The sequence below is a fragment of the Acanthaster planci genome, linkage group LG01 (assembly GCF_054643075.1).
Source record: "Acanthaster planci isolate LZ-2023a linkage group LG01, COTS_SCS, whole genome shotgun sequence".
NCBI lineage: Eukaryota > Metazoa > Echinodermata > Asteroidea > Valvatida > Acanthasteridae > Acanthaster > Acanthaster planci.
In genome coordinates this window covers 27,193,268-27,212,115 of record NC_141777.1, presented here as the reverse complement: position 1 = coordinate 27,212,115, position 18,848 = coordinate 27,193,268, and the positions used below count along the sequence as shown (strand labels likewise).

Sequence of the window (18,848 nt, the reverse complement as noted above, 5' to 3'; positions counted from 1 at the left end):
CTGCATGATTTGCCAATCCCTTATTGTGCAGATGGATTTTTGGGGCTATGAAAAGGAAAACGGCCTCAACGAGGTTTCAGAGTTGGCATGCATCAGAGCTATGGAATGCACATTCAGAAATCTACAGTTTATCGTTTGTGCCTGTCACTGTATTGTTGGCTTCTGTCAAAGAAACACTTCTGAAAAAGGTGCCTTGTGAGTGTGCCGTTTGACTTAAGATTGTACATGCTTGTAGTTAAAAGATATTTTTTGCTCAGCAGCAAGATCATTTTCCTTAGTGTGGACTTATTTGGAGCCAACAGTTACGAGATGGCAGTTTTTTATTTTGTTGTTTTTTTATGATACTTTTCTCCAGATTGGATCACGTTAGTTACACATGAACAATGGCATGTACCGGTATACATACATGTAACAAGCAGCTTACATGTACGTCACATGTTGTAAATATGTGGTGGCTGTCACATGGGTCTATAGTATGAAAAAGCCCTCATTTTATCTTTTCCCTTACCTCATTCTAAAACTTCCATTCCAATTCAACTTTCAAGTGCACACTTACATGTAGTTATTTGCAAAAAAGAGCGCATATTTCAAAGTTTTCAATATGTCTTTCTGTGATATTAGACAATGACTGAGACAAGAAGGGCCTACATGTTTCGTTTCTCAATCCTCCATGGCATCCACTGAAAAAGCAGGTCGTAACGTATCAGCAACACACAACGTGAATGCTTCATTTAATTTCAACATGTAAAAAAATTTATTAGCCAGGAAGGCATTTTAAAGAACACAAGTGAATGTTATCATTCATCCATCAACCAAACTGAAAACTACTGTACAGGTACAAATTATAGCAAAACCAAAAGCTTCACGGCTCTGCATGTTTGTTAACGTTGGCCATGTAACTGTGGCTAACACTGCCAATTACATGTAGGCCTAACTGTAGAGATCTCCAATGAGCTTGTCACTCTTCTCAGAGTTTTCCTGGATTTTCCCAAACCCTTAAGGACATGGACTCACTCTTTGGACATGATAGACTACTGTGAGGGGTAATTATCCATTTATTCGGAGAGATTGACCACAGCCAAGCCCATATAACCCTCCTGTGCTGGCATTATGTAACCCTGTGTAACTGTCCCAGGAAGGATAACACTACTAGCACATGTGTACCAGTATATGGACAACCAGCTGCCACTTTGTTTCGATGACTATTTGCCTGATGTGCTTGCTGTGCCCTGATATCCACACACAAGATCAGACAGTAGAATGGGAGACAAGCTAGTAATGTGCTATGCCTGTAGTGTATTGTGTTTTGTGATCGTGTTTGTAGGTAAAGTGACACACAAAAGATCAATAATGAGGGATCAGCATGTTTATCTGGGTTCTGAAAGTAATCTCCTTGAATAGTGGGGATCAGGCCCCCCCCCAGACGAGGGAAAGGGGAAAGACCTCTTTTTTGGATTATAGGAAATAAAAACCGCACCAAGATTCAGGAAATTGTTCAATTTCAAAGTGTGGTTTAGAAAACCTTGTTATCACCTGTGCAGGGATTGGTAATAACAGTATTTTTGTAGGGCCGTATTAAACAAATTGAAATCTAGACTAGTATAAAATAATCTGGACTACATGTTGTTCACTGTTATCTGTTTGTTTTTGTTTTCACAAACTGACACTTTGATGTTGACAGATACAACCCTGAATATTTACTCTTCAAAGGTACTAAGGGGGGTCAAATTACATGTACATGTACCTCCAATACTATGCAATTTTCACCATGTGTATATTTTGGTAAAGATGTCAGGTCAGTTAGAAATAAATACAGATCAACATTGTGGAGTCTGAAAAGGATGGGTTGCTTTTACACTGTATTTTGCACTTTAATGCCAGCAGTAACTCTGTGAATTTCTCCGTTTTTCCTTCCTCCATGGTTGCTCCCTCTGGCTACATGTGTAGAAGAGTATGTACAAGGTTTATCATTTAAAGGACAATTTAAAGTTAACCATCCCTGATGTGGTGCGGCCGTTCCGCCTATGATGATGGTGTGCATTGTACAAGTAGGCCTACAGACCCCCCCCCCCATTTGGGCCAGTCAAGATCTGACAAACCCAAGGATGATTGTGTTCTTAGCATCAGAGTTCTTGAAGAACAGTACCACACTTAGGTTTGGGTAAACACGGACTCCTGATCTGAAAGATACTGAATTCTCCTCCTGTAATCAAAATTAATTGAAGCACAAGATGTCAGGGTCAAAACACATCTACCTATGGATCTTGGTACCAGTAACAACATCATAGTGAAGAGGCTAAAGAATGAAGTAATCCACTGGCAGTCAGTGTAAGGTAGATAGGGAAATTGAGGGCTCTTCTGGTCAGAAATAAGATCAAGAAAACAGTTCATAGGCAAAATGACGTATGAAATGAGACAACTATTGAGGGCACCCTCCTGGTCACCGTTCAAGAGACTGTTACGCATTATCCTTTTCATTCTCTTGCTTTAAATCTACTTAACAGCCAATAACCTCTGGCATCCTTAGTTAAGATTATCAACTCAAGTCCAATGTAAGCTACAAAGTACGGTACTAATACAAGATAAATGTACATTCATACACAGTGAATAGGGGTCCACTTAACCATCAAGGGTACGCACAGTCCATGCAGTATGAAAGTGAAACTTACAGAATGCACCTTTAATTTGGCAGCAGTGCACCCAGCAGCTTTTCACGCAAATCACCTGCCACCAACCCAGGTCCACACATTTCAGACAGCTGGTCTGCCATGCCAACCAGTGTGACAGCTATTCGCCTCACCTCGCTGTTTGATGCTGTCATCCAACAGCGCCGTGGTCTTCCAGTGAAACTTCTCAGTCTTATTTATTGATCTAGGAGAAGATAGATGTCATAAACAAGGGATGACTTTGTTTCTTTAATGCGGTTCCTATGAATGAATCACAATTCTTTGAAAATTCTGTGAGTGATATTCCTTTATGTAATGTGATACAATCTGACTAAATATCAAGAGTCAAATGATGAATGTGACATGCACATGGGGACCACACACAAGTGAGATTAAGTTATTGTGGGAACCCAAAAAGCTGACAAGGTTCATGAAATTCCCCAACAATCCAATCCAAATTTTTCAATCCAATTTTTTTCAAATGATAGAAATCTTTCTGCAATCCCAGCCGAGACACAGACTTTACTGGTGCTTGTAACGTGAATTTGGTGCAATTTTCATTGTTGAGTTTGAGTTGTTGCCAACATGTAACCTTTCCCTTGCTGTGTTACTGTAATTGCTCTTCTTGCTTACAGGTACCAGTGAATGGCAACCTCTGGCTGGGCATCAGTAAAATAGCATAAGAATAATTCAACACATGTGATTTGTTGCAGGGCCTTAGTACATACATGCCTTTACGACTGGCACCTGTATGACATGTATTTTATTGTACATGTAGTGACAGATTTCACAAAATGAGTCCAAAAGCCATATTTCCCCAGTAACATTGTTTTAGTTTGAATAAGGCAGAACATTAATTTAATTATTTGTTTAGAAGTACATGTACATTCATCACTCATTTTGGCTTCATAACAAGCAAGGGACCTGTGTGTTTTGGTAGCGTGGATAAAGTAGTGTGGGTAAAAATGATCACATAATATTTACACTACGTGTACAAACATATTTACACTACGTGTACAAACTTGTACCAGTATGATTAGAATGCCTGTCGAATTGGTACATGTGCAAGATTTTTTAAAAGGCCTTAAACTCAACGTTAGCACTTGCAACGTAAGATTCGTTTTGTCAGATTGGGCCACATGATATATGTGACTTTGCCCCCACTTACCGCCCATTACGGCCCTGGCTTTCATGTTTATTGCTTGTCCTCCCACTCAAGTTTATATTCAAATCATGACATGGAAAAATGTGTATGGAAATATAATGGGGCTGTCAAAATGACTTATGACATGGTGTTGGGGAAGTATTCTGTGGTTGATGTGTCACAAGCCTTGATTGTGTGTTCCATGACAGGTGCAGCTGGTGAAGAATGAGCCAGTTCAGTGTTTCCAAAAAGCAAGGTCATTCAGTACCAGAGCATGCGCGTGAGTCCGCGGAGGGCCGCGCCGATTGGGTAGGCCTTACACGAGCGTCCGAATGACTTTGACGCGCTTCATCTCGGGCATGCACTGTTGGAATACCAAACTGGCTCATTAGTCCTAACCATGCTGAATCTAATAAGGTCTGCAGTCACTTGAAAAGATTGTACAGCATGTAATACACTTACATGTATACCATGGAGCTTCTTCCATGCATGTACACGTTATTTGTATATTCATGTATTTGTACACGTTATTCGTATATGAACTAGTATACCAATTACATGCACGAGTTGTACACTGTAGTTCTAAACATCACCTGATTACACAACTGAGTATAGTTTCTTCTTACTCCTCTAGACAAAATTCGCTACATGTACCAGTACCGTAAGTTGGCGAAACCCTTGAAAATTTGTTCCAGAAAGGTACCGTAGGGGTACATATAATCCACTGAATTTGGGCACTTTCCCTACAATAGTCTGTCACCTTTGCAGTGTACTGGTAACACAGCAGGTGAACTATAGTATGGTCTTGTCCCTGGTGTCTTATCCAGTGTCACTGAGTGCTGAGGTCAGTAATGTGGCCAGTAAATAAGGTCCAACAAAGAACTGCAAAGGTACATGTAGATATTGTGATTCTGGCCCAAGTGGGTTTTGGAATGAACTTGAACCCTTTTGACTTCCCTCTACATGTACATGTACCAGGTACCATTAGCACAAGAGTGAGACCAAAACGAAATAATGCCTTTTGAGGACAATTGGTTTTATGGCTTCCCCACTGGTGGATGTTCTTGCTTTGTTTCTGTGTAGGTACATGTAGGGACTGGCCTGAATTAACAGTGGCACAATCACTCACACATTAAGTGGGTATAGTAGTAAATAAATCAGACATCTGGTCAGTAAAGGGGAGAAAATAGACTTTATTGACTGGTGACATTTAAAAGACAGCTTACAGGTAGAGTTATAGTGCACATCTTCCTCTGATAAATCAATATGCTAGTGACGCTGCTCATGTAGCATGTACATTTTGCACCTGTTCATGATCTCTTCACATTTTTAAAGGTTCTAGTGTAACTGACAATTTTTTTTGTTTTGTTTCCAGGTTTTACCCATTTCTCAATCTAAATATATAAAAGCCCCTACCCCCCCAAAAGAAAAACCCATAAAGCATTCTATGATTACCAAATTTACTATTCCATACACTTACACTTACAAAGAAGCTGTTGAAATGCTGCAACAGGTCTGGCCCTTTAATTTTAGCATGCGCATCCGTCCATCCTCTGGCATGCCTGGGGTATTGTCACCTCAGTGCCATCTCTTTCATTTTTACATCAGATACTTTGTACCTGTGTGCTCGTCTCTAAACACAACATGTATCGGTTTCACTCCAGGTTGCGATTTTGCAATGCCCTAGCTAGCTGTGAGCACAAGCATACCCGATGGCAACTCCCGACTGAAATCTGGACTATATAAACCACACCGCCCAAGAGAAAGAGAGTAAGCCCTCCCGCCAGTTTGTGGTTAAGAGCCTTCTTCCTTCTGCTTTGTGAATGTCGGCATCAGCAAAGGGTGAGGCGATGGAGGAGAGGGACAGTCCACCCGGGAAGGAGGACGGGGACGGGAAGGATGACAGGGGTCCCCGGCCACTGCTGACTGCAGCTTGCAGAGTGACAGAGATGGACGAAGGAACAGCTGTCTACATCAGCTCTAGTGCAACACAACTGGGACAGGCTGACAAAGGTACGTGCAAAGTTGAATCTCCCGTGTCATCTTGGAGTCTGGCAATATTTCTTTTGTGTTTGCATACAACATCACTTTGCAACTGGGCATCCAGAAACTAGTAACAAAAATGATTACTGAAGTTGTCTGCTGAGAGCTGTGGAGAAACAGGAACCTTTGTTATTGAACCATGATTGCCAGAAAAAGTTTTGAAATCTTCCCAAAATTATTCTTCAGGCTAGCAATCTGTAGGAAAATGGCATTAGTGTTGTTGGTAGGATGTACATGTATCAGCAGGATGTATGCACTTCCAGTAAAACATCTATTAATCCTTCAGGACTACCGTTTCAGCTGTCTAATTGGTTTCTAGAACCCATCTTTAATTGTAGTATGCTGAAGAAGGATGCGAAGGCATTAAATGATGTGTTGTCATGTACAAGTATGTTTAATGAGTAATTGTACCATCATTTCTCAGAATTCTTATGGAAGTTAGTTTTCACCAAAGACGATAATCCAGCATAAGCCTACCCAAACATAAGGAATTTAACTGGGCCTTTACTTGTCTTTACAACCCAATGGCTCTACACAGGTGCACTTGTTGGCAAAGTCTCTACACTTCTTTTTCCTTCCTTCTCCCGTATGTATGTAGTGAGACAATGATTGCTTTTTTTACGCTTCTGTCACTTCAAACATTGATGAGGTCGAGTGATGTTCATGTCCAGGACCTACTGACCTCAGCACGGTATGATCCCAGGGAAAACTGACATCCTCCAGGCACGAACTGGTCAGAAATATTTTATGTAGACTAAACCATAAGGAAGAAGTATTTAATAGCAACTGAAATGGGTGAATCATGCAGGATAAATCTTTTTAATAGCTTCCTGCAACTTGCAAGGAACAGACAGGTTCTTTTTTCACTTTCAGTCTCCAATGAAATCGAGTGAATCCATGTGGCAAGGTGCCAGAGTGTACTATGCATTGCTGGGCATATTGTTGGGCACTCCTATTCCAAATATTTGTGATGCTGTTGAAGTGCTCATGTATACATGCCTATTAGATCTGTCAAAACTTGGCTGAACTGTTCTTCAATGCACCAGGAAGTTTGTTTGTCAGAAATGGTAGGGCAGAACGGGTACTTACATGTATATGTAATACTGCTTGTTATTGGCTGACTGGTGTGCAGCGGACCTGTCATGTTACAGTGTACACGTATACACACATACATGTACATGTTCATTGTAGCGGTAGTCAAGTGTACAACTTAACAATGTAGGCTTGTATAATATCTCACCCATGGATCTTTCACCCATGGCAATCATGCATCATCATGCCATTCAAAATCTTGGAATTCGAGCTAGTTGTTGAATCCCCACAGTTTGGACGAAGGACGAAGACTGACGTTGACAATTTACTAGGATAGTAGAAAACTCCTACCAGAACAGGTGTACATGTATATTCCAAACTCCACTGACCATAGAAAATATTTAAAAATTAGAAAAAATTTGCCATTAGAACAGTGCAGGTACTATACATGTACATGTACAGAATTCAAATGCGTTTATACCCATTCCATCATGGTTCATCATCATGTACATATGTACAATGTACAAATGCACATGAACATGTACGATAGGCCTACATTGTGCATGTGTACTGGTACATGTTGGTCCTTTTCACCTTCAAGTCCACGTAGAAGATTTTCAGTCACATGATTTTTGACTGTCAGCATCCAATTTAGACAGATGTGTGTGTGGAAACATTCTAGCATACATGAAATGGCCAATTGAAATACCCAGATTCGAAAATGCACGCGCCTCCACGGACGTGATATGCTTCCTGAAATGCCTTTGGCTGTCATGTTACATCATGTGAGAAACCACTGTCATGTACTTGTACCTGTGCGTGTACTTGTACAAAATATGTGTCTTCCCGTTGCATACCAAGGCTTTTATCCTTCCAGACATTATCGCAATAATTAACAGCACCCATCATTGGTTGCTGGTCAGAGAATTGCATTCACAGCCCCCTTGGCCTGAACTCACTCCTACACCTCTGTGTATTTAGCGATTCTGACAGATAGTTCAGACAATAGCACAGACAAGTGGACTAAGGCAAAGTCGGATGTTTTCTACTGCAATTACTAGTGCTATTTTAGGAACACAAGTGTGACGCCAAAGTTGGCAAATGCAAACATGAAAGACATTGGAATGTACATGTACCCGGTACCTGTACATATGCACTGGTATGTATTGCACCTCTTTCCAGACAAAAGGAGACCAAGTTAGCATTGTGCCTGGAAATGTTCCCATGCATGTCAGGTGTGGGGTTTCTCTTAAACTGTTCAAAATGGAAAATGGGCGACTTCAACTTTGTTCAACTACAAGCAAGATGAGTGGGAAAGGTCCCTTTATATTTGCATAATGCATCGTGGAAGCTTTGTTTGGGAGTTGTTTGAAGTATAAACCGTAAAATCATTCATGGACATGCTGAGGCCTACATGTACATTGGGTAGTTTGAAATGATGTACATGTATCAATGTGAAGATGATTGTTACAATATTTGGCCTTTCCATATTTCCACATGTACCGGTACACGTAGGTCCCCCATCGACCGTCACCTCCCCCCCCCCAAATCCCCAAAGCCTGTTCGTGCCATCATTTGTCAGGAACCATGGGATGACGTCACGTAGAGCTCAGGAGATGACTATCAAGTTCCCTGGATCAGCTATTGCATGCCTGCACGAGACTTTTTTCTTTTCAAGTCAATAAAAAAGTGGTCAGGTTTTGTCCATTTTACACCACGATATGACCGTGTCAGTGCACTACAGATGGAATTCTTTCTCACCGTGACTCAAATATTATTGGATTTTCCCTTCACGGCACAATGTAATGATTCACTTAATAATCAGATCTGTTTCAGACCCACGAGACCCTATTCTCCATATTAGAGAGGCTGTATTTAGTTCCAGTCTCAGTAATATGCTGTTCATTGTACACTTTACATACTGGTAGATACAAGTACATGTACCGGTACATATAGATTTTTGGCCAAGTGTGACTGTTCCCAGAATAATGTATTGCTTTCATGTATACATGTGAAAAAACCAGACAGCTTTATTTATGCAGGTGTATTGGACATCATCAATACAAAGCAGAAAAGATCAAGGTGAAGCAACTTCTTGTTGTTGTTTTTTTTTCTGGCTCTGCTTTTAATGGAAGCAGATGAAGTGGAAATAAGTAAATAGAGCCTTGTCATTCGATATATTGCACCAGGTTGCAAAAATGTTCCTGCACAGTACACATACATGTATGTACAGTACATGTGCGTATGTACATGTGTACTTGTTTACTAGAAATTTCCATGAAATGGTCCAAGGTTCTAAAACAGCATAAAGTCATTAGCTAATCACAGCACTGCCATGACTTTGGACTCATGTACATGTACCGTATACAGTGCACATCAGATGTTGATTGCTGGACACTTGCTGATTAAAAAAGATGTATGTATTTCATACTGCACGTGCATCAGCACAGTATCGGAAACTTGTGAGTTTAAATCATCTTTGTGTTTGGAAAGTGTGAGATCTACAAAGTGGTGTATGATGTATTCTCTGCGTGTTGTACCCGCAGTGTATAAACTGTGAAATGTTTGTTGAAAGAGTTCCAGATTTGGTCATCATATTGAGGGAAGTTGAAAAATGACTCAAACGGCCATCAGAACAAATACTATAAGAATGGCACTTCAACCTGTAATTTGGCCCTAAACCCAATTGCTACATGTACATGTACACTGTAGGTCAGCAATCAAGGGAACAAAATACAAACCAAATGTACAGCTTAAGTTATAAATTAATACAGGTAGTGAGCCTGTATTTATGAGTAACAATACATTTGCAAATGAATTAGTTGTCCGTAGAAAGAAGAAATTTGTGTACATGTAATTCAGGTCTGTCCATAACAAGGCCTGACAAAAATGTGTCCGAATCTGGAAGTACCCCCATCTCTACTGGATAATTTTAGGATTATGAACTAAACCCTTTCAATGTTTATCACAGACTATTGAACTTCAGCCTTTTGTTTTTCATTGAGTTCAATTAAACTTCCTTTCATTAAAGGTTCTGGCCCCCCCCTTCCCATCCCTGAAATTTGCCAGGATCGTTTTGGATTTGCTATTGTTGAGTGTTCAAACAGTGTGTAACTTTTCCGTCAGAGGATAAGGTTACAAATGGAAATGAGCATAAGTGGGGCATCAGATCAAGGACAGTCTAATTAAGAGGTGTCACCTTGTGTCCTTCCTTTGTTACTGGATGGGGAGCGCAAACTTGTATTAAAAGACCTGTTGATTGGTAGGATTACATTTCTGCAGGTGGAATTTTCTGGATTGGAATCTTGTTTGCAAATGCCATGGGAGCATGGGATTAAAAGCCAATCTATCAATGCTCTTTTATTCTGGTAATCACATACATGTACCAGTACTAATGTATTTACTACTGTTTGATTAAATTTTGTAAAGGACCAATGGACTTGTCTGGTACCTGTACCTGTACACTCCTACTTTGATAAATGAATTAAAGTGTCTTCAAGGGGTCTTAAATATGTCAGGGATACATTTGGTACTTTTTTTATTGTACTGTATTCTGTAATTTGTTCATCCTGTCTTAATCATAAAACATGTCCCGGTCCATCGTGTTCAGCCAACTTGACAAGATCAAGTTTGTGGGTTCCGCTTAGCTGTAACATTGGGGATTGGACCCGGATTTGTAATCGTCCGGTCGGCTGAGTCGGCACAGGAAGAAGTCCCTGGGAGATGGATGCGTCATCCCGAAGTGAGACGAGTCCTAGATCCAAATATATCTGATCAGGTCTCCTTTCCCCTCCCCTCTTCAGAAGTGCACGGGGGATGTTACGGAGAGGTTCTCTGGGCGGCTCCGTGGACAGTTGCGAGATTGGAACAGGTGCCCAGTGAAGCAAAGGGGGCGTAGAAGTTAGAAAGAGCGGCACAATGCCGCCCAACAGAAAATTAGCAAGGCTCAAAGTTTTGCTGAAGCGCCTGAGCAGGGACTTTTCATCCCCGGCTGCCGTCGCCAGCCCATCAGCGATGGGGAACTGTTACGATTGTGGCTCTAAAGATGAAGAGTGGGAGTTGGTGGACAGGGAGGAGGGGTTTGGTGAGTGATCGGTATTAAAGAGAGAAAAGTGACAAGTACATCTTAGTCTTGGTTTTGTAAGGATGCACACAGTTTTATAATGGTTGAAATTGTGAACGAACTCCAAATGTGGCACTATCTCTCTCCATTGCCTCTATTAATAGATCCTTTTCTTATTTGTTTTATATTTACTTTTTTCAGTTATTTATTTGTTTATTGTTTTGGTTTTCTTTGGCAATTTTTTCTTCTTTGGTGCAAAATGAAGACTGTCAAACTTCATGTGTGAGAATCAGATGCTCGGTGTTTTTACATACCGGGTATCAGAGCTGCTTATGGGTTGCTCTAAGATTCTAACACAGAGAGGGAGAAAAAGTCCCTTGTTTGCTGCCATTTTACAGAGATCAGGGAAATGCAGAAGTAACTGTGCCAGCCCTGCTTCTTGAAAAAAAACAAGAAATAGAAACTTGGTTCATTCAGTTGAATGCACTTTTAAACAATAATATGGGTGCGTGGCCTGTTAAACTTTGTGATAACCTTCATGATCAGAGCATTTTTTGGGGGGGCACACGAGCCACGTCTTGAAAATATCACATGCAACAGGCTGGCTTGGATCAGACTGCGTGATGTCATTAGTAGACTGTATGCATTAAATCTGATCACAGAGCTTTTTGATGTTGATGTTTAGCACAAGAACATGTGCATGGACATATTGTTGCGAGTACTTTTACCTGACTATCTCAAATGGCTGCATCCGGATATATGTTAAATGAAGTGTATGAGAAAGTGGGAGAGTTTCGCCGAAGCTGTAGTTTTTGTAATTGAATAATTGATAATGTAGTGAAGGGGGAGTGTATTGTGCTAGGTTCTTAACCCAGTGTTTCTGTGAAGCACAAAGGCAGCGGTGTCCTCTAATGATAGGATTAGGGCCTTCGAATCAATGCTGATTTGGACCAACTGAGAATGCATTGACCTGAATCCTTGATTCCTCCTTGTCTCCCGAAGGAGGACAACTTCTGAGAATGGACAAAATGAATACGCGCATCCTTCAGAGAGCAAAATCTTCTAAGAAATGTCAAGATGATTGTGATGTGCACTGTTAACCAGGTACCGTACATGTACGTGTACTAAAACCAGTACAGTGTGCCTGAACCTTTGTGTGCACTTTTCAAGCTTTTTTTTTTCAAAAGGGGATGATGCATTTGTCATTTGTGTTTTTTTTTTATTATTGAATTTCTGACTTACAGGTCACTGCATTTTTTTCAACAATCTGTTTGAGAGTTTGTGTAAGGCCATCTGCATACAACTGCAGTGATACGATTCGGGGAAACGGCTGTATGTGGTGTTTTCTGAATTCTGGCGTGACAGTAAATGCACCGTTTGAATTATAGAGGACTAACCTCTGGACACTGCCAATGTGGTAGAGCCATCTTGAGTTGATTCTCATTTTCTAGATATGGTTTGAAGATGTCTGCTCTATCCTGGGGTTTCGTTTTTAGTGTCGCTCAGTTTGATGCATTGAACATATGATGAAAATTTAGGGCTCAGATTTTTCTAAGGTACATGCATTTTAAGTGTGGCTTAATATATCAAAAACTTGAAACTTGAGGCCCTGTCTGTCAGTGCACAAGAACAAATACAGGTAACACAAATACAGTGTAGTGTACCTCGTCTAGAAAACTTCCAAATACAATTTGTATTAGAGACAACCTATTACAAGCAACATTTTTACCGGTAGGTACTGCGTGTGCATGTAATATACATGTAGGAGGAGAATAGGGAAGGGATCTGAGCAGGTGTTTTGTGCAAGATAGAGTACATGTACCGTTAACTGCAGAAAATTTGTTTAGGAATAATATCAAAATGTTGCATCTTGCAGACCAAGTAGTGTACATTGTACATACTATTAGGGGTAATGCTTGCATAATCGTTCATGGAAAGCAAGAATCATGGAGTTTGTTGAAAGCAAACATTTAGAATAAAGCTCCCCATTTGCCCCACTTCCAAACCACCGTTTGCTGCGAGGTCACTCCATGCCTGAAAGTTCTCCCGCAAGCCTGTTGACATGCCGCAGAATGGCCCGCTTTCAGTAACTTCAAGTTGTTTTTCTTCGGTAACAATAGCCCCAGAAGTACCCTGGGCTTAAAGATGGTCGTTTGTCCGAACCTCATTACAACGAGTTCCTTGTCAGAGGGTGAAAGATCTCTGAGTTCTCCTTATCCTTATTGCACCCAGAATGGCCCGTTCTTTGTAGTGGGTGCAGTTTGGCCCGTCCTTGGACAACAAAGTGATAAGCAGAAAATAATGAGAATATCTTTTGGTCTGAGTATGATAACAACATGACTTGGTACATGTAACTTCTTTTACTGACCTGTACCTGCATTGACATGAAGGCATGGCTTAGTCATACTTACAGAACATGTATATGTACAAGTAGACATACATGTTCACCAATACATTGGATTTAATACTTTTCTTGCAGTGTAATATCTATAATTACGTGACATACAGTGTAAATTTTATTTTACAATTTCCAGTGCGTTTTCCATTTTATTTATAGACATGTCTTCAGGCTAAACTCTGTTTTCAGCAACTCTCCTTGTATTGTATATCATACTGGTACATACATGTACAGTACTTGTACACATGTACTGGTAGTTTGCTATTAAAGGTTACGTGTGGTGCATGTATGTACTGTACATATACATTATGTAAATAACATAAAAAACAGATGAATACCATCTTGTTGCTGAGAGAACTTGACTATTGTATTACAGGCTTAATTGACCATAATTTATACATTAATCAAAGATGAATGGCATCCTACATGTACCACACATCAGCAGTTTGTGAAAACTTCACATAAAGCCTCCACAAGGCAACTTTAAAAGTCCACCAAAATGAGATAATTGAAAAGCTCTTCAGCGAATGTTAAAAAATGAAAAGAAAAAGACAGTCATTTGATACAAGTCAAAGTTACATATCTGAGTATTATTGATGAACATACTTTTTCTACCCTGGAAGCCCATTCAGTATACGTATGTGCATATCTGACAACGGAAATTGTTCCAGCCCAACGACATCCTGTGAGACAGTTCCATCTCCCGAACATGTTCTGAGGCGCCACGTAACACGTACATGTATACCTGTCCGGGTGTAGGAGCAGGCGACACCCTTTAGTGTGCCCTTACCAGCAACTTAACTCTCCTTGAGGCCAATTTCACATTGAATTAGGCATGGGCAATGGGTGTGCACTGGTCATGAGTGGTGGTCGTAAATACGGTTAATCCTACAGTGGCTGTGGGTTTACCTAGGCGGTATGCCTGGTTACCTTCGCACAGGGCACCACCTGTAAACAGTCTCCAACAATCAGAGGCTTCTCTTGATCTCTGTTGTCACCTTTCGGCCAATCCCTCTGACCTTCATCCTTTGCAAAAGGTCATAACCTGGCCAATTTGAATTGTGCTTGACGCCATGTGTTGGGTAAACAAAATACTGATTTGTGTATTGTTACTGGTTCTTCTTTCTTTCTTGCCTTTACTTTTATAGCTGGGAGAAACCTTGTCAAAGCAGGTTCTGGCAAATTGGCAGTAGTGATCTTGTGAGACAACAGAAGTGTTGACCAATTTTTTTCCCAGTGTACATGTACTCTATCCAATGAATGCTCGACAAAAACTGCTTCATGCACTGTGAAATAGTTGCCCTTCCCAGCGTAAGTCGTATGCACATGTATACGCGTATCATACATGTACATGCGCTGGTACAATATGAGTACCATACATGAAGTACATGTACATGTACAGTATGCGTGTACTTTGTACCGGTACCGTGTAGAATGCAGTTTTCTTAATGATGCATTTACATGTACACTACACAAACGTCATTCACAGCATACCGGTAAATGTACAATGTAGAGCACAGCTATTGGTACGGTAGCAACAAGTCATCAGCACACATCAATATGTACTATATTGTGTGCAGTGAAATTTTTGACGCATACATGTACATATCATTGCTTGTGCTTTACAACTGTACCATGTACATGTACAATGCCCATTGCACATTGGATTCTCAAGTACCAAATATGGTGTTCTACATTTTGAGACGCAGAGGCATGCAGACACATGGTGGACTGTCAGGAAAATAATTGTCTAATTGTCACTAAATCAGGGCTGTTTCAAAACACGCAAGTTCAGCGACCGTGTGATGTCCCCTTTTCCATCCTCATTCTCTTAAAAATATTTATGCAGCCCCGCCGACTTCAATATTCGGGCATGCCTTGTACGTAATGCTGTAGCAAACATTTAAAAACAAACACTGTGTGGCAGTTGGTTTGGTATTAGAGTGTGGAGTGATACAAATCAATGTGCCATCTCTGCTGTGGACATACACGGACTGGAAGTGGCATGTGAGGTTTTATCATTTTGTTACTGTTGTGAAAGTGTCGAGCTGTGCGAGGTATACCGGTAGGCTTGGCTTTCTGTTTTAGAGATTGGAAGGATGCTCATGGTTGAGAGGGTTATGTTTTCTGTGTGAAAACAAACTGCTGCATAAAACAAAAAATGATGTCAGGGGATGTGATGAGGTGGGCTTTATTCACCTGCTAAACAAGCAACAGATACTTAGTACGTCCGGAGAACAGCAGCCAGAATTTAAACTAATGCATTCTCCAGGCAGCAACTCTACACAATTCGGAAAAAATGAGAACGGGAGAAAAACATTATCTAATCTGTTTTTGTACACATTTTGCACAGTGTAATGCCTGGTGTGGGAGGGATCATTATGCAGCTATGTCAAGAACTTCCCAGACAAACACATCCAGGTTACTTTCTCCTTTGTCGTTTTTCACGGTAATACAAACGTCAAACATAAGTGAAAAGTCTGTGCCATTGTGTGGTATAGCAGTCTGGTCTGTCGCTGCAGTACATCACGCTCAGCACAAGAAACCACTCTTTCCCCCCAAGTGAAAGGACCAAAACCACTAGCTTTGTTGACATTGTATGATGCTACCTCAGTAACGGTACTGTCCTGTCTGCCCAGTCTGCCTCTGTCTAGCAAGTCATAGCTTTGATAACAGGGCTTTTTTGGGGAGGGGGTTTCACATCGCATCCCTTAAAATTTGTTCATAAGAATTTTTTCAGGGATAATTTCAATGTTAAAATCAGTTCATTCCATTCTTTTTAATGATGATGCCATCTTAACAATGTACACAAAGAATTTCTTCTAACCCTTGTGTTCTCCCCATATTTCCACAAGAATTACACTCTCCATACTATGCATGAGCATGTCAGCCTTGCTTTGTCATGTAGAATTCATCCTACATGTACAAGTGTATCTACAGTCACTGCATATACATGTATACTGGTAAAGTTTGCCCCTGGACAGTACATGAATGGTTTATAATGTGTAGCATGAAATGTGTTATGTAATTTGCTAAATTGGTGCATTTAGAATACCACCAGAATGATTTGTCACACCCACGTGCCTGTCATCCCCCTGAGAGCTCCTTGAAGTTACTGGTGATAGGCCTACAGCATGCCTGTGTGGGAAAGCAAGGGAAATCATCATAATACGAAGGGAAATTAATCACTTAGGAAAAGTGCATGAAGACAGGTCATAAAATGTCTCCATCTTGGCCAGACTGTCTGTCTCGATGTGCATGGATAGACCATGCTTCCCTGAGGCCTGGTGTCTACGTCAGTTGAATCGTTGAGGCATTGAGGTAAAGCTTCAGTTCCACCCAGACCTCTCTCCTATCCAAGGGGAGGTGGTTGTGATCAAAACTCCAGACAGCATTTACTACGAAGATGATAGGGTGTGACCATGAACACTTGGTACTTTGAGAACATTGCATGTATGTACAAGTTGCTTTACTCAATAGGATTTAAATTTAACTTCAGTAATCGGGTTCAGGGTGAAACGTCATGCTGTTAGCTCAAAACTAATCAAATCAACTTGTTTGGGCACATTTAAAGCAGGTCAAATGCAATAAATTTTCTAGTGGTTTAAGTTGTTTAAAGACATTTTGTGAATATGCCTCAAATCAAACCAAAAATACAAGAGATCAGTTTAATTATCCTTGGAAACATATTTGGATAGAAAAACATCAGTTTCAAGAAAGTTGAAAAATATGCAGAATCTACATAAATGTACATGTACATGTATGATATAGCGTGTACATGTACATGTAAATGTACATTGAAAACACTGGGTACAATATACACTGTACATGTACAACGCACTGTACATGTATGCAATACTGTATGTATTGTGTGCACAGAGATGTGTGATTTTTCAGCAAATGGGCATTGTTGTTTGTTGGGACTTCCATGGTAAGGGTAAAAGGTGTTGATTTAGGAAATATCAAATGCAGTCTGATATTTACAGGCAGTTATTCATGATGCAGTACACGATGAAGGTTAGATGTCTGTCTGGCCAGCGTCCAATGCCAATAAAACACCAGCAAACATAGCCAGAAGCTGCAGTGATTCAGCATGGTTTTACCTTAATGGACACTAATCAAACACTTACTGTCACCTTTCTAACAGGAAAAGAGGTAGTGCGTAAAAAAGGTGTGGTTCAGTTTGTGGTCAGTTGTCCCCCCTCTGCTGTGTTGACAGTTTAGTTCTGTGGTTTTAGATTTGCCAACCTTGCTGCTGTGATGTGTGTGTGCTGGACAATGACTCCTTAGTTCCGACAGATTTGTGATGTTTGTACTACATGTATATCAAGTATCATCTTTGTCTTATTGATTCCTCTCCCTAAAATCAGTGTTTTAATAAGGGAATAAATATGTGCTTAGCCCGTCTTGAAAGTTCCATTAAGACCGGCTTATCAACATGAAAAAAAGCCCTCAGCCAGTCTTAAACATTAGTTTGAGACCAGTCAAGCTCATACCGGTAGTTACTCTCATTCATCAATAATCACAAATTACATATTTCCAATGATGTTCAACAATGTTCCTTAATTTGTTTAAAAACTCCTCTAGCCATGTTAAGGTACAGGGTATGTACCGATATGTTCCTCTCGCGAGCAGTCGTAAACAATCTCGTTATATGGAGAATGGCGCATGCATTGCGCATACTGCATGAGGTTAAACACAGTCTGCTGGTGCTTTATCAACTGTTTAAGACCGGCCACGTGACAGGCTTTCTACCAATAGGAATGGCTAAACTGTCTTAGGCATATTATGAATGCTATGGTAACCCATAGCAGAATAACACATCCATTACAGGTGTATCATACATATTTGTTGCTCCACTTCCCTCAATCCCTCCCCTAGATGTCATGAAAACACCATTGGAGCATGATTGCAGTATCAAAGTCGCATCGCACATGATATCATTGGAGAATTTCACTTCTAGCTCCACTAATTGACACATATCTAGGGGGGTACATGTCAAAATTGGCACTATTGTATGTACTTTCATTCCATTCTTAAACTTGAACAATGGAAGGTATGGGCGAGTATGCCAGGAATGCAGTTACAATGCCCTTGCACATCGTGTTGACCAGACCAAACCCTGGTCATCAGACTTTATTCCATCTGAGTACAGTGCGCCTTTCTAATACAAATGTTAGAAAAAACACCCACCCATTTTTGGGGGTTATTTATGAGTACTTCAGTTAAGTGGTGCACTTGTTTGGAATTCAAAGGCGCGGACTCCGCATGCCTCCGATCCACCGCCGTCAAAGCCAGGATTGGAGCTCTGCGGTCGGACTTAAACCCTGACCCTAGATGAAGAAGAAATACCAAGAACACAATGGTAAGGTGAATTTTACGGATGATTAGGTCCTGATGCTGGAATTGGGGGGGTTACTCACAACTGAAGCACTGATTTCTATGAGTATTTGCCCCTCGTGTACTGTGTGCCTGTATTGTTACATACATGTACATCAAAGT

At 40.6% G+C, this 18,848-nt stretch overlaps 1 protein-coding gene across 4 annotated transcripts in view; it reads left to right on the top strand.

Moving 5' to 3' along the window:
- LOC110975147 (uncharacterized) overlaps positions 1 to 18,848 on the top strand; it is a 63,805-nt gene that overhangs the window by 1,908 nt on the left and 43,049 nt on the right. For 2 of the 4 annotated variants that reach the window (XM_022227327.2, XM_022227325.2), the window contains exon 2: positions 5,475 to 5,823. In XM_022227327.2, the coding sequence (XP_022083019.2) occupies positions 5,634 to 5,823 (190 nt within the window). In that variant the 5' untranslated portion in view covers positions 5,475 to 5,633. Of the gene's footprint in view, positions 1 to 5,474; positions 5,824 to 10,726; positions 10,970 to 18,668; positions 18,712 to 18,848 lie in introns of those variants that run through there. The other 2 variants (XM_022227326.2, XM_022227331.2) reach the window with 2 other exon arrangements.